This window comes from Staurois parvus, unplaced genomic scaffold (genome assembly GCF_062004578.1).
Source record: "Staurois parvus isolate SC_StPar_1 unplaced genomic scaffold, SC_StPar_1.0 ptg000393l, whole genome shotgun sequence".
In the NCBI taxonomy this organism is placed as follows: Eukaryota; Metazoa; Chordata; class Amphibia; order Anura; family Ranidae; genus Staurois; species Staurois parvus.
The window spans coordinates 223,314-237,874 of NW_028318189.1; the positions used below are offsets into that span (position 1 = coordinate 223,314).

The 14,561-nt window shown below is 39.0% G+C and overlaps 1 protein-coding gene across 2 annotated transcripts in view; it reads right to left on the reverse strand.

Annotated features, from left to right (window-relative positions):
* Positions 1-226: 226 nt before the first annotated feature.
* The window catches only part of LOC149455473 (acyl-CoA desaturase-like), a 57,089-nt gene continuing 42,754 nt past the window's right edge, over positions 227-14,561 (reverse strand). For both annotated transcript variants that reach the window (XM_089686195.1, XM_089686194.1), the window contains exon 6: positions 227-6,404. In XM_089686195.1, the coding sequence (XP_089542321.1) occupies positions 6,205-6,404 (200 nt within the window). In that variant the 3' untranslated portion in view covers positions 227-6,204. The remainder of the gene's footprint in view (positions 6,405-14,561) is intronic.

Consider the following 14,561-nt stretch of genomic DNA (forward strand, 5'->3'; position numbering starts at 1 on the left):
TATTCCCAGTCAGGTGCAAATAAAATAATAATAAAAAAAACAATATTTATTTTTACACCTGATGGGAATCAGCAAAGCTTCACCTCATTTACTAAGATAAAGGAAAATGCTCTTTCAAAGTGAACAGCTTATTTGCCTTTAGTAATCAACCCCATAGAATTAGTGTTTCTGTATGATCTAGCTTTTCCAAGCACAGTTGCAGTATAGAAAAAAAACACACAAAAACTCATCTTAACAATTTTTATTAATAGAAAATGTTACTTTCTGTCACACAGTTTAACAGTTTTGTTGGAACAGTATACATACAATTAACATTACATTTCAAAGTCAGGTTTACTTGGGTGCCAATTTCATTCTTGTTCCCTAGTGTTTCTCTGTGTAGGTCTTTTTTTCGAGCTTTACAATGCAATCAGTATATATATTTGCACCCACAGACCTCTTTATTTCTAGTCCAAAGCTGAGAGACCCAGACAAACACTCTAACTATGGTTTCTCCAACAAAATCACAAGACAATATACTATAATGAAATGATCAATAAAGAGAAAACAAACATCCTTAAAAGAATTTGTATGTTCAAAGAAATGTTGCTTGTTGCTGTCTCAATAAAAAGTCCCTGACTTTAATGTATTGTGTCGTTATCAAATTCCCTTTACTCACAGTTTATTGATGGAAACACATCTGCAATTGTTGAGATACTTTTTAGCATATTTTTATTGTATGAGCTCTAAATCTGTACACCAAAGGTATGATTTGCTGAATCAGATAAGGGTTATGCTTTGAACAACCAATAAGGCTGACTAGTGTTAAACTCAGTTTGTAGCTTATAGCAAATACAGATTTATGAATTTGTTTTTATTTTAGCTATGAAGCTTACTGTATTTTGAGCAACCAGTAGTAGGGACTTGAGCAGCAATCCACACAGAATGTTACATACTTAGTCTAACTATGAGTATACATTTTACCTTAATTTTAACCTACCATTGCTAAACAGATTAAACATCAGAACCAAAACCTAACACATCTACTTCAAATGTAAGTTCCATAACTTTGATGGCCAATTATTCTCTGTCTGCTAGAATCAAGCAAAGCTATCTGGAAAAAGTTCCTGTTTGGCCATAAGTTAAGAAACACAGTTTAAAACCCTACACTCATACACACAATCTCTTACATGAACTCTTCTGCAAGTCCACACTGACACTTGCCAAATTTGTGCATTAGCATAGACTTCAAGGCCCATTAGAAAACAAATCTGGTTCGTTATGTGGCATTGCAGAGAAGGCACCTCAATCACAAATTGTATTAGTATTAAATGTTTTTTACAGGAGAACTCCCAGAAAATAGATTAAATGGGGCACATAGATAAGCCAGATTTACCTTTCAGAGCCCCTCATCCTTTTTTGTCTAATCCTTTTCACTTGAGTTCATTTGACAGTGCAACAGATGACTCCAAGACAAACTTTTTGCACGTTTGAATAGAGTGGGGATGGTGTAGAACCTATATTAGGTTTAACTGTGGTCTATCCTTGTTGTGGAAGATTTCTCTCATTTTGTATTCCAATAACAGGGTCACCAAAATGGGAAATCTCCCAAATAGGGACTGAAACGTGCAATAAAAGCCAACAGATGTTCCAATCCTTCTGCACTCTATTACAAAGTGTGGGCTTGAGTTACATTTATATGAGGCAGTGCAAAGGTTTATATTGTATAGTAATTAATTAGAGGCAGGAAGATGTCGTCTTTCACTGGTCTGGCTACAGTAAATTTAACCTGAATTCCTGTTTTTTGCTCTGCCCTGCTGCCTGAAAGACTTCACAGGATCCAAGACCTGTACAATGAGGATATTTTCCAATTCAAGTATTTTGCAAATGACATACCAATGTGAGCTTTTCAGTAAAAAAATCCCCCAAAAGTACACAGCCAATCACATGGGCCCAACCTATATGTATGACAGGACAACCTGCACATTTACTAGGCAAAGTGCTAATTTCTAGAGATAGGCTAGACTACACTCTTAAGAATACTGGACTGACCCACAAAAGCTATCTGTAGTACTGATATTAGATATTCCATTATATGGGGAAGAAAACAGTTTGCTCAGACAGGTATGTGAAAAATAAATAGACTAAATTCACACAGCTGCATTATGTCTACTGATGGCCACACTTAATGCCAGAAAGATTATAGCACCTTGATAAGTACAGCCCAAGTCTACTTTATTTTAAAAAATAGTCCACTAATTGTTAAAAACAAAAATCTATCTGCTCTCAAGACTGACCACCACAGACTCACTCAATCTCTCATCTAGCGCTGGTTCTCTTTCAGGTTGAATGATGCCCAGTACCATTCATCCCATTTCCTGGAGTGCAGGGCATCATATCACCCCCCGGCCCACCTTGGGACCCAGCACTCAAGAGTATATTAATGCAGAGGATGGTGCTAAAGTCATGGGCTTTAGCATCATAGTAATATTTGCATCGTGCAGCATTTTATCCTGGAAGAAGCTGCAAAGCACTGTAGAAATGGGTAGCCTTTGTCAGCTGAGGAACAGCTGTAGCCTCACTTGGTTTAAATTCTTTAACTGGATGAAGCCTGCACAGTAGGCCACTGACAGAGCAAAAACACAAGTCCGACTAACACTAAGTCTGGTCTAATTTAAGTGCCTTTAAGAACAACCTCTACTACAAGGATAAGGGCCTCTTTAAACGTGTGCTTAATAAATGCACATCATACATACACACTGTCTGAGACCAAGATGGTTCCTTGATTCCTGTAAAAGTCTGCAATTTAACAGCAATGCCACCCTTGAAAAGTCATCATCCCCTTTCCTTTCATTGAGTTATACATTTTTTATCTGACCATTAATTCTCAGCCCTAAACTTGTTTCTTTTGAAATTGTTTAGGCTCATAGGGGATATGTCTCTTTAAGGTAGAGATTCGCTCCAGGAAAATTAACGTATTGAATAAGTGCTTTATGCCTAAGTGCTTGTGTTCATAAAAATATGAATTGTCTATGAAAGCCAAGGGAAATTACACTTTGGTAAAAATTCAATGCACCAGCCTACATTTAAACAAGCTTACTACTAGGCCAATCCATTGTGGCCGTACTTACTACAAAGCTAGTCTAGTCATAAATTGATGCAAAAAAGGCAATAATAAAAACATAGTGTGTATTTAAATACAGCACCATATTTGTCAGGCAAGCTCAAGGTTCAAAAAAGTGTCACATATTTGATTTTAGATGACCAAAAAGGATCTAACCTCCAGTCTCTAGAGACTGGAATTGATGCTTCCAAACTGCATCAGAAGGCTGGAAGAGCAAACATACAACATCAGAAAATTAGTACTTTACAGTGTAAAGTCAAAAGGGATTGCTAAAGGCTGATCAATAGAAGTGTATACATACACAGTTATTTTTCCCTTATAGTGGGAGACTGCAGCATGCTAAAAGCCAACAAATTTACAAAAATAATTTATTAGAATTTGCTTGCAACAATAAAGCAACAGAAGTGCACATACATTTCTATATAACACTGAGATGATTCTATAAATTGGAGAATCAAGTTTCAGATTTGCAATCCAACCAAGTGAACAGCAAAGGTTTTTAAGGAATAGGTTTATAAGATTAAGCTCTTTACCACACATTTGGCTACATTTCAAGTACTCCACATTACATTAATATTACATTAATGTAATTCATTTATTTATTTGATTACATTTTATAACCTATACCAATTAGGTGCTGCAATGAAAAAAAGACATAACTGCCTGCATGGTAATATTACCAGGGAGAGAAATTGTACTATAGAAAATGAATTAGAAAGCAGAACTTCTTAGCTCATATTTAAAATACAAATACAGACTTTATCTATGGATGGACAGCTAGAATAATCTATCCATGCAATGCTGGAACTGGTTACATTATTTTTCATGTTACTATTTTACATTACATTAGTTTGTTACTGATGACTAGATAACATATGTTCAGTTTGTTTTTCTCTTATTGGAGGCTTAAGCTGGATTCCCAAACTAACCATGCATGCTGCAATATATGTAGCAGTATTGTACAGAAGGCCTGATACTGTCAGGTTTTTTGATGGGACCCCCTTCCATTTCTAATAAGCATCTTATCAAATAATACAATAAATCAGACATGCTATACAACATTGACAGAAGATAGTCTTAGTATACTGTCATATTCCAAAGGGGAAAACAAACCTCTATTGAAAAGCTCTAACCATTGCACTTCAGCAGGATGTTATTTAAATTATCTATGTATGCAGGACCAGTAACCATCAAGATAAGAAATAAAACATAACACAACATTTGTTTCAGTTTTCTTAAACCAAACTTTAGTAAATTTTTTTGTCTTACTTCTTTGCTGCATGGATGTCTAAAGCCTTTAGGCATAGTTGTTTGCACTAAAGCCCCAATCTTCTGGGCTTGTCCACTATACACAAAAAAACCTAAATATTATACTTTCTAGAGGATCATAAAAAAAAAAGTCATGCAGGGAAAATCCACCATTTAATTTATGTTGCCCATATGTATGGACCCACAATGTTTAATGGTACATTTCAGCCCTTAGCATCAAACAGCTATCTGCTATAGTAAATTTTGGGAAATAATTTTTGTTCTATTCTAAAGTATAACCTGCTCAGTTGTATAGCACCCTTTACAGCATTAGACAACTAATGACCTGCTCTATCTTTCAGGATAATCCTTGGTTGAGATGTAAACATGTACTAATTTAAGAATATCATAATGCAAACCCTTTTTGGCCCATTTAAGTGCTTTTTGTTTTAAAAAAACTGAAATAGCGTTATTCTCCTACAATTAGGCAGGTATGAATCTAATAAGTGCATTCAACTGATAAATATTATAAGTATTATTTGTATCTTGTAAGCAGTTAAGTACTTGGATGTCAACTAGCTTTTACTGCTACAGAAATCCTAGTTATAAATATTCTAAACAGACAACATATTTTACATTATTAACTGAAGATTGACAGTAAACATCATAAAATACAAAAGGGTGGATTTTCAAGCCATGCCCATCAATGCACTAATTTCTAGAAATGATGCTATCTACTGAACAAGTTGGCACAGCTAACTGGGATGATCAAAGTATCAAAATCTGGCTTCTATGTTTTCCTTAACAATGTATTATAAAGGAAATGAAACATTACATACTATTATTGGAAGGACCTGTGTCTCTCTCAATGATACATTTCTAAACTGCCCCTCTACAATAGTAAATGTTTAGATCAATGCTGAAAATCCAAGGTTTCTATCATGCTCAGCAAAACAGTAACATTGTAAGCCATTACAAGGCCACAGAATGACCATCTCTAGGCTGGTGGTTTTGGATAAAACAGAGTAATGCATTAGCCTAAATGTTTTTGAATATAGAATCCTTTTTGCAATCATAAAATGAGGCAACAAATTTCTACTGAGGAAGCCAACTCAGTAACCTACTTTCTTGACCTCTCTACTATTATACTTTTCCATTTGAATCAGTTGAGTGGAACCTTTATGCGCACATTAATAGTCTAAGCAATCTTTAATATGCATACTGCCACAACTCACTTGAAGCGTTTGTCACAAAGTCTGCAACCTAACACTGCACCTAATCTAGAATCAGTGGTAGGGCAAACAGTTGCAAGACAGCAAAGGAACACCTAGAAACCACTTTTATACAAGAGTAAATGAAATAGATACAAAACTCATCTAGCTGTTTTTTCCGTATGTACAAATTGTTAAAAAATGGCACTTGTAAGTTGTCCACTATTTGATTTCATTCTTGTTGCAGAAAGCCTGAGAGCTGTCAATGAGATAACTTAAGAGAAAGAGAGAGCTGGAGTTGTGGTCAGTGTTCAAGACAAAGTTTACAGCAAGTAGAGATCTCATGGAATTAGGTCAAGAATTTACACTAACTTTAAGAAAGTGAATGCTTGGCAAAATATCAACCAATAAAACACAATTTAACTAATAACAAAATACAAAAGCCTAATAAAGAAATAGTACATATAACAAATAGAAGAAATGGTCTGAATGCTAAAACTTCAAGGTGGAGTTATAATTACTTTAAGTACATTGTTAAAAGAACACTGTGCTGGATCATGTTAAAGTAATCATATTCATCCTTGATCTATTTTTGTTTTTGTTTGTTAACTATATTGAGAATGGTCATTCTTTTCCCAGTATTCAGCCACTCCTATGGCTTCCATCCCCAGTACGCTGCTGTCGAGCTTTGATAGTATCTTTGGAGACTCTCTTGCGGTCACTGGCAAGGCCCAAGTAGCACATTAGATCTATAAAGCATGTAGTGAGATTGTATTTGATTCCAAACTCACTGCTAGAATAGTCATAAGGGAATGTGTGATGATAATTATGAAAGCCTTCACCTAGAGGAAGATGAAAAATAGTATTCAGAATTTAGAATCATTGGAGCTATAATTTTATATACTAGGTCATTTTACACAAAATTGCATTTACATATACTGTACATGTATGTCATTGTTGCTTTATTTTAGATTACGTATTACACTTCTTCCACATAAATGCACGAGATGCTGTTAGTCTTAGCTACGTATGATACGGTTAGTGTGTCATAGATATGTGTCGCCAAAATGATCATTTATATCTGTAGTAAATTAGGCCGGCAGTACATCTGTGTCTGCACGAAAGATGTACAAAGAGCATTCACTATAGTGTAAGACCAGAAACATCAGCGATTATAAGAATACAGCCACATACATTCATTCACTTGCATGGCAGGCTTTGTGCAGAATCTGTAGTTCCCTGGGCATGGGAGAACGGCCTGAATTTCATGCTGGACAGATCTCCAGCCTCTCACCACTATGTGCATGAAGCCTATAAGACAGTGGTTCTCAACCACTCCTAATGCCGCGACCCTTTAATACAGTTCCTCATGTTGTGGTGACCCCCAACCATAAAATTATTTTTGTTGCTACTTCATAACTATAAATTTGCAGTGGGAGGAGTAGTGCCACATCATTGGTGTCAGTGGGAGGAGCAGTGCCACATCATTGGTGTCAGTGGGAGGAGCAGTGCCACATCATTGGTGTCAGTGGGAGTAGTGCCACATCATTGGTGTCAGTGGGAGTAGTGCTACATCACTGATGTCAGTGGGAGGAATAGTGTCCCATCATTGGTATCAGTGGGAAGAACAGTGTCTCATCATTGGTATCAGTGGGAGGAGTAGTGCCACATCACTGGTGTCAGTGGGAGGAGTAGTGCCACATCACTGATGTCAGTGGGAGGAATAGTGTCCCATCTTTGGTATCAGTGGGAGGAATAGTGCCCCATCGTTGGTATCAGTGGGAGAAATAGTGTCCCATCATTGGTATCAGTGGGAGGAATAGTGCCACATCGTTGGTGTCATTGGGAGGAATAGTGCCCCATCATTGGTATCAGTGGGAGAAATAGTGCCCCATCATTGGTGTCAGTGTGGGAGCAATAGTGCCCCATCATTGATGTCAGTGTGTGGGGACGGGGAATAATGCCCCATCATTGGTGTCAGTGTGGGGGGGAATAGTGCCCAATCATTGGCGTCAGTAGAGGGGGGTTAGTGCCCCATCATTGGTGTCAGTGGGGGGGGGATAGTGCCCCATCATTGGTGTCAGTTGGGGGAGGAATCGTGCCCCATCGTTGGTGTCAGTGGGGGGAGGAATAGTGCCCCATCGTTGGTGTCAGTGGGGGGAGGAATAGTGCCCCATCGTTGGTGTCAGTGGGGGCAGCAATAGTGTCCCATCGTTGGTGTCAGTGGGGGGAGGAATAGTGCCCCATCGTTGGTGTCAGTGGGGGGAGGAATAGTGCCCCATCGTTGGTGTCAGTGGGGGGAGGAATAGTGCCCCATCGTTGGTGTCAGTGAGGGGAGGCATAGTGCCCCATCGTTGGTGTCAGTGGGGGCAGCAATAGTGTTCCATCGTTGGTGTCAGTGGGGGGAGGAATAGTGCCCCATCGTTGGTGTCAGTGGGGGGAGGAATAGTGCCCCATCGTTGGTGTCAATAGGGGAAAATAGTGCCCCATCATTGGTATTAGTGACACCAATGATGGGGCGCTATTCCTCCCACCGACACCAATGATACTTACCTTGCTCACCCTAGCCTGGGCTCGCTCCCTCCCTCTCCCATCTACAGCCAGCATACCTGGCTGCAGCAGCACCATCTGCATGGTACAGACACTTACCGGTCAGCTTTCTTCCTTCTCTGGCCGCTCTCCTCTTCACTCGCTCCGGCAGCTCCCTCACTCAATCTTCTTTGATCTTCACACTGCCGCTCGGCTCCTCCTCTCCAAGCTCCTCGCCGGTGATTGGCCGCCTGTGTGCCTCTCCTGAGCTACAGTTCCGGCGGCCAATCACCGGTGAGGGGGCGGAGCTGTTGAGTGATCTCGGGGGTGTGGCCAGATGACAGGGGCGGCATGTCATCCCACCCACACATCGCCTGGAGATGGATAGAGGAGCTGTGTCTCGGTTCCTAAGACCATCGGAAATATGTAATTTCCGATGGTCTTAGGCGACCCCTATGAAATGGTCGTTCGACCCCCAAAGGGGTCACGACCCACAGGTTGAGAACCGCTGCTATAAGATCATCGGTATCTACATACAGAACCTGTCAGAAGTACTCATCATACAAAGAGATGTATGTGTTGGAAAATCCCTGTGAGCATTTGTTCTCTATTTCCCCACTGACAAGTGAATGATCCTTTTCTACATCTGTCTGCATCCAAATGTCTTTGGACTTGTGCTGTGCCCAGATGCTGCATGATCCAGCTAAGCTCTTACCAGACATAATTTTTTGTGAGAAAATTTCTTTGGCACCTTTTCACATTAGGCAGCAGTAACACAAAGCACCAAGAGATGATTCCTCCCTGATCTCACCTTTACAGGCATACCTATCTATGGCCATACAAAGAATGTAAACCACAGTGCTACACCTATTTCTCTATGTAGATGCCTATGGTCTGTCTGTTAAAGTTTTCATCTTATATGATTCTACAGTCATTAGTGCACTTTGGACAGCTGAATAGTTGTCAGAAACCTGTCAAATTCATAAGTACCAAATGAACGCAGTCTTCTGTGGGTCCCTTTGGAGCTGCTAGTGCTACATACGCACCATACTCAGATCACATTCATGTATTTACATAAGGCAGCTGGTTGTTATTCTTTAAATATATAATAATGATTCAAAACCAGAGTTAGTCTGGCTGAAAAAAGACAAAAGTCCATCCAGCTCAACCATTAAAAAAAAAAAAAAAAAAAAAAAAGTTATAATCCTACACCCACAGTTGATTCAGAGGAAGGAAAAAAAAAAGCCAGCAAAGCATGGTCCAATTTGCTCCTGCTGGGAAAAAAATTCCTTCCTGATCCCTCGAGAGGAAATCGGATCAACTTTACCTATACATGTTAGTATCCAGTTATATTCTGTGTATCTAAGGACTTTTTTGAAGCAATCCACTGAGCTGGCCAGAACCAACTCTTGATGGAGTCTACTCCACATTTTCACAGCTCTCACAGTGAAGAAACCTTTCCGTGTTTGGAGATTAAATTTCTTTTCCTCCAGACGTAAAGGGTGCCCCCTTGTCCTCTGTGATGACCTCAGGATGAATAGCTCTACACCAAGTTCACTATGTGAACCACTGATGTATTTATACATGTTGATCATATCCCCCTTCTCAAGAGAATAAATTCAGTTCCTCTAATCTTTCCTCATAGCTGAGCTCCTCCATGCCTCTTATCAGTTTGGTTGCCCTTCTTTGTACTTTCTCCAGTTCCCCAATGTTCTTTTTGTGAATTGGTGCCCAAAACTGAACTGCATATTCCAGATGAGGTGTTACTAATGATTTGTACAGGGGTAAAATGATATTTCTCTCTCTGGAGTCTATACCTCTTTTAATACAAGAGAGGATTTTGCTCGCTTTAGAAACTGCATCTTGGCATTGCATGCCATTATTAAACTTGTGGTCTACCAGAACCCCCAGATCCTTCTCCACCATTGATTCCCCGAGCTGTACTCCCCCTAGTATGTATGATGCATGCATATTCTTAGCCCCCAAGTGCATAACTTTACATTTATCAACATTAAACCTCATTAGCGACATAGTTGCCCAATTAAACAGTGCATTGAGGTCGGCTTGTAAGTTGAAGACATCCTGTAAGGACGTTATTTCACTGCACAGCTTGGTGTCATCTGCAAAGACTGAAATGGGATTTTTAATATCAGACCCTATATTGTTTATAAATATATTAAAAAGTAAGGGTCCCAACACTGAACCTTAGGGTACACCACTAACAATCCTAGACCATTCAGAGTATGAATCATTAACCACTACTCTCTGAATACGATCTTTTAGCCAGTTTTCTATCCATTTACATACAAATGTTTCCAAGCCCATAGACTTTACCTTACACATTAGCCATGTGTGGGGAACTCTGTCAAACACTTTTGCACAATCCAAGTATACCATGTCCACCGCCACCCCTCTGTCCAAGGTTTTGCTCACCCCCCTCATAATAAGAAATCAGATTTGTTTGACAACTTCTGGCTTTCATGAATCCATGCTGTATGTTGCTTAAAATATTTTTTTCCAGCAAGAACTCATCTATGCGGTCTTTTATTAAACTCTCCATTATCTTTCCATCTATAGAAGTTAAACTAACAGGTCTATAATTACTTGGTAAAGATTTTGACCCCTTATTAAATATTGGCACCACATTGGCCTTACACTAATCCAATGGTACTATGCCAGTCATTAGAGTCCCTACAAACTAGAAACAATGGTTTTGAAATGACAGAGTTCAATTCTTTAAAGACCCGTGGGTGTATGCCATCCGGTCCAGGTGTTTTATTCACCTTTATAATGTCTAAATATTTTTGGATCATATCAATTGTGAGCCAATGTGGATCATCTGGAGCTTTGTCAATTCCATGCTCATTATGGAAAAGAGCTCCCCCATGCTCCTTTGTATACACAGAGCTGAAGAAGGTATTTAATAAATGTGCCTTGTCTTTGTCCCCAGTCATCCACTCTAGATTATTTTGTAAAGGACCTTTTTACTATTAATATATTTGAAGAATTTATTGGGGTTCGTCCTGTTCTCTTTTGCAATCTTTTGTTCATTTTCAATTTTTGCGGCCTTTATTTACTTTTTGCATATTCTGTTATATTCTTTGTAATGTTTAAACGATGATAGCGTTCCTTCATTTTTATATTTAATAAAAGCTCTTTTCTTATTATCTATAGCTTTTTTAACTTTGGCCGTAAGCCACATAGGTTGGATTTTTAGCCTTTTAAACTTGTTGCCCATGGGAATATATTTTGCAGCGTGTTCACATACAGTCTTTTTGACGAACTCCCATTTCTGTGTTGTGTTCATTGATGCCAATATTCCCTCCCAGTCTAAGTCTTGGAGAGCAGCTCTCAGCCTTGGAAAATTAGCTCTCTTGAAATTGAGCATTTTTATTTATCCAGTAAGTGCTCGCTGTTTACAGCTAACAATAAATTAAATCATGTTATGATCACTACTACCCAGATGTTCTTTTATATGGACATTCGTAATAAGCTCTGCATGGTTTGAAATTACCAGGTCCAGTAGAGCATCATTCCTAGGAGGGGCTTTTATGATTTGTACCATAAAACTGTCCTGTAGTAGGTTGAAAATGTTTGCTCTTTAACTGTTCCTACAGTACCATTACTCCAGTCAATTTCTGGGTAGTTAAAACCCCCATTATTATCACTGTCCCAGCCCTTGCAACCCTTTCAATCTGTGCAAGGAGCTGAGTCTCCACCTCCTCATTAACACTTGGAAGCCTATAACAAACTCCAATGATTACCTTTGTAGTACGCACCCCATCATCAGTTCCACCCATAATACTTCAGCCTCATCACACTCTCCATCAACTAGGTCCTCTTTCACACTCACTCTGAGATCACTTCACACATAGAGACAGACACCACCACCTTTCCTATTTACCCTGTCTCTCCAAAAGAGAACATAGCCAGGAATATTAATGGCCCAGTCATGTGAAGAATGAAGCCAAGATTCAGCAATACCAATTAAATCATAGTTCTCTTCATGCACCAAAGCTTCCAAACTCACCTATTTTGCTTGGCAGACTTCTGGCATTGGTGAACAAACATGCATTGACACCTTGTTCACACGTATTTTGCATATTTTTTTATTTTCATACAAATGGTACCAATTCCACTGGTTGTTTGTAATATGGGAACCTTCTTATCAACTGCCATAGCCTTCCCCTCATCTTTCCCCATTCCACTAATAAGTACTGACCCTTGTCTGATCTGTCTACTCCGTTATAATCTAATTCTCCCTCCCCCCTCGATCCTAGTTTAAATTCTCCTCCAGCCTTCCCATAAACCTCTCACCCAGCACAGCAGACCCCCTTCCATTTAGGTGCAGACCATCTCTAGCGTATAGGTTGCACCCCAATGAAATGTCAGCCCAGTGCTCTAGAAACCCAAATCCTTCCCTCTTACACCAGGTCTTCAACCATGCATTGAGTTCTCTAATCTCCTCCTGTCTTTCCTGAGTTGCGCATGGCACAGGTAATATTTCAGAGACTATCACCTTGGAGGTCCTTCCCTTCAACTTGCAGCCTAGTTCTTTAAATTGATTCTTAAGGAGCCTCCACCTTCCATGTATTTTGTCATTGGTTCCAACATGAACCAAGACAGCTGGGTCATGCCCAGCCCCTCCCAGTAATTTATCAACCCGGTCCACCACATGCCGAACCCTGGCACCAGGGAGACAACAAACCATACGGTTTAGGCGATCCTGGCGACAAATTATTATCAGTTCCTCTGACTATAGAATCCCCTACTACCTCCAGCTGTCTAGGCTTTCCTGCACTACCCTCACCACCCCTCCCAGATGGTCTGCCCTCCTGGCTGTTAGGGATAGCAGTGTAAAACATTTCATTTGATGGTAAAAACTGTTTTAAGAGAGAAAGAAAAATAACCATCTCTTTGCCTACTTTTGCTTTTCACATCTTTCTCTAGTTATTTGGTTTGCAGGATATCTTTGTTTTTCATAGCCCTCTAGGCTATTTCGCAACAACTTTCAAGTATTACAATGGGTTTTAGGCTCACAATTAATTTGACTTGAAAGGCAAAATGTAAGCTAAAGTAGAACTAATGGTAAAACCTTTTTTTTCACACAGCCAAAATGAGAAATCAGAGGAAAACCCTCAAATCTTAGGAAATCTTCATTGGAAATGTTTCCTATATTCCTGTTCTGACAATCCACAATTCTTTCACTTTCGCTCTCGGTGATAACGGTATACAGGACAAATAGAATGAGTGAATCTCCGTAACAGGGGTACAGGCAGCGTTAAAAGCCTGACAAGTGTTCTATTTCCTCTACACTCTATCCAAAACAAACAAAATTGCCGTTAGTTATACTTTAATGCACCAAAAAAGATGCATGACTTTTTTTTAATGCACTGCAATATAGCAGTCTGACATGAAAAATCCCCTCTAAACAGTGTACTTTTTCTGTGACCAATGCATTTTGATTGCATTGAAAAAATGCATCCAGTGTGAATGAGCAGCCTAGAATGGAAATGTTTGTACAGAGATAAATAAAATCAACAACTACTTTGGATTTGTATGGCTACTGTATAGCAATAGAGATTAGAGGAACAAGTGATACAGGAACTGATAACTAAGCAAACAAGGTCTGGGAACCAAGGCCATGGATTGAATGGAATGAAATTACAAGTTTGGTCTGTTCTCCAAAGAAACACAGAGAAGTAAGCAGTAATCTGATAACAACAATAACAGCATTTTGTTACATTTAAAGCAGACAATGAATGAGTCTAAAACCAAACAAAAGTTCTTGGTCATTCTTTTTTGGCATCATTAGTGTGCCAGGTCAAAAGTGCCTGATCCAACATGCTGGATTTTGTTTAAAAAAACAAAACAAATTATAGCACAATCATATGTGCCATATTCATTTTTTGATTGACAGAACGATTGGTTTTCAACTCGTCTATGACCTGCCTTAGTAGCAGCACAGTGTCATGTATAAAGTATGAATTTATTTTTACAGTATAAAGCAGTTGAAATGCAGACTGCCATCCAAAGATTGAATATATTATTTCTGGTCTGACTCCATATATACAGTAGGTTTGTCTGTGTATAACATAAAATATCATTACATTTGAAATCAACAATTTAGATTTTTTTGAGTATTAATATTTACAAATGTCAGTATTTTTGGTCAGAAATTACACATTATAGGGATTAAATTCAACAAATCCTATGGTGGGCTTAGAGAGAACTGCTGTTTGCTGTGACTCTTTAGTCTTATGTAAAGTAGCTCCATGCCTACATGATGGTAAAGGCAGGTCATGATACAGCCTCATGTAGCAGATACACCTATTTTATGGAGATCACTGAGGTATGTGAATTTGTCTTGTGAAGTTTACCACATCACTTTCACCTTGTAAGATCCTGTCCCTTATGCATAAGTGTATGTATTTACAGTACATATTTTCAATGAAACTAACAAATGAGTA